The sequence below is a fragment of the Branchiostoma floridae genome, chromosome 17 (assembly GCF_000003815.2).
Source record: "Branchiostoma floridae strain S238N-H82 chromosome 17, Bfl_VNyyK, whole genome shotgun sequence".
NCBI lineage: Eukaryota > Metazoa > Chordata > Leptocardii > Amphioxiformes > Branchiostomatidae > Branchiostoma > Branchiostoma floridae.
Window position 1 is genome coordinate 10,071,112 of NC_049995.1, and position 2,119 is coordinate 10,073,230.

The 2,119-nt window shown below is 43.6% G+C and overlaps 1 protein-coding gene across 1 annotated transcript in view; it reads right to left on the minus strand.

The window, feature by feature from the left end:
- Positions 1-2,119, minus strand: part of LOC118405051 (transmembrane protease serine 7-like) — a 10,600-nt gene that overhangs the window by 3,471 nt on the left and 5,010 nt on the right. Inside the window, exons 8-11 of the mRNA XM_035804451.1 lie at positions 1,029-1,154; positions 743-865; positions 404-517; positions 12-42 (exon numbers count right to left, since the gene is read on the minus strand). Coding sequence (XP_035660344.1) covers positions 12-42; positions 404-517; positions 743-865; positions 1,029-1,154 — 394 coding nt within the window. The remainder of the gene's footprint in view (positions 1-11; positions 43-403; positions 518-742; positions 866-1,028; positions 1,155-2,119) is intronic.

Here is a 2,119-nt window from a genome sequence, read left to right on the forward strand (position 1 = left end):
GAGACAAACACTGTCCCCCAGTCCCTGGGTCACCTGGGTTCCCTGCATAACAAATTAAAAGAAGTCACCGACCTTAATTAAAGCCATCTCAACATTGATTGATTTGATGAACGAATGCGTATGAATGGAGAAGGCGGAAAGGAAGGAAGAAAGAAAAAAAGAAAAGAAAGAAGTAAGAAATGACAGAAGAAAGAAAGGAAGAACGTACGGAAGAAAGGAGGGAAGGAGGGAAGGAAAGAAGGAAAAACGGAAGCAAGGCAGGAAGGAAGGGAGGAAAGAAGGAAGGAAGGAAGGGAGGACGGAAGGAAAGAAGGAAAGGGATGCAAGGAAGGAAAAGTGGGAGGAAGAAAGGAAATGACGATTCAAGGAAGGAAGCTTGATAGAATTAGTTTCATAAGCTTACCACCACAACCGTTTGTTTCGTCGTCTCCATCCAGGCAGTCATTCTCATTATCACAGACCCAGTCAGACGAGATGCACGAGCCGCTGGTACACTGGTACTGCGATGCCGAACATGCTATCAAAAATAGAATAAAGTTTCCTATCATCTCTCGCAAACATGTCTCATAATAGAAGTTTATTTGCAAGTTCTTGTCGAGGGATGATTGAAACATTGGACATACAGGATACAAAGTAAACATACAGAAAGTGAAATGCTTTGGTATAGATAACAATGGTGACAAGTATAAACAAGTAGCTATTCTCACTAGTATTGAAATATGATGTATTTTTTCTGTCCTACCTTCTCCTCCGCAGTTGCTCTCGTCCTCTCCCCCAGAACAGTCGTTAAAAGCGTCACAGACCCACGACGTCGGTATACAGCTCCCGTCGGAACATGTGAACTGGGCACCGTCGCATTGGCGATCTTGAGGGGTGAGAGAGATTTGATATCTAGTCATCTATTCTATATATAATTGTAATGCATTGTTTTACATGTGGCTCAATGAAATAACTTGTCTTGGCAGAAAAGCCAGTCACAAGTATGCAAATGAGTCCAGTGTCACATGTATACAAATAGAAATACTTACCACAATTATCAATGGTCTCGTCCTCTGCGTTAGTGCAGTCGTTGTCTCCGTCACACAGCCACGTTGGTGAGATGCACCTCCCATCGTTGCACTGCCACAGGCCCTGCTCTGTGCACGTCTGGATATCTGCACATGCAAGGAACCATAAAAAGGCTTCATGAAGAAATCGAAGATGTTGCTATATTTCTTGATTGTATGATTTGTACGAATTGCCTTTCTAATTACAAGTAGAAGCCAGTTAATTGCACACCGGATAAACGCACACTTCTGTTTACTGCACGGAATCCTAAAATCCCAAAACAGTGCGGTCCAGCAAGATAACTTCGCATTATTGCACCAGGCGGATGATTGCACGAAATTCACTGGCAAATAGGCCGTGCAATTAAGCGGCTTCTACTGTATGTCCATGCATTTCCCACTGGCTTTCAGTAGGCCACAGGTATGCGTTTAGCAGGAAATGTGATAACCTTTCAGAACGGCGGACAGTTCTGTTGTTATTTTGTGGGCCGACTACTTGCTCTTTGCGAGGAGCTTACAATAGGCGGGGCTAAATCACAAGGGTCTGGAGCGAGCTGCCATCCGGCACCACTCAGGTGACCTCAATACGACTGTCGCAAGTGCCCGGAGCGAGCTGCCATTCGGCGCCACTTAGGTGACCTCAAAGCGACAGTAATTGCCCAAGGTGCGGCCAAGGTACTGTAGGTTTTGAACCACTCACACCGCACCATCACACGTGTGGCGGGTTCTTTAACGTGCCTGGGGTATGGCTTTAGCCTGATAAAACATTTAGCCTGATAAAACATTTATCACACACATGCATTTAACAAACGTGTGTTATGCTATAATCTGTCTCAGTTCTTTAACCTTAGAACATCGGAATGTTTTTGATTCACTCATCACAGAGGTAAGTACGCAAAGACGTTTACATGTATGGAATAAGCCCATTGATTACTTTCCAAATCTTTAATTTGTGCAAACATCGTTGAAGAATCCATCAGTCACGTGTGTACACAGTTTATAGAATTTTCATCAATCAGTGACTATATTTTGAAAGGTAAACTCACGTACCTTTCAAATGTTCGATGACTATC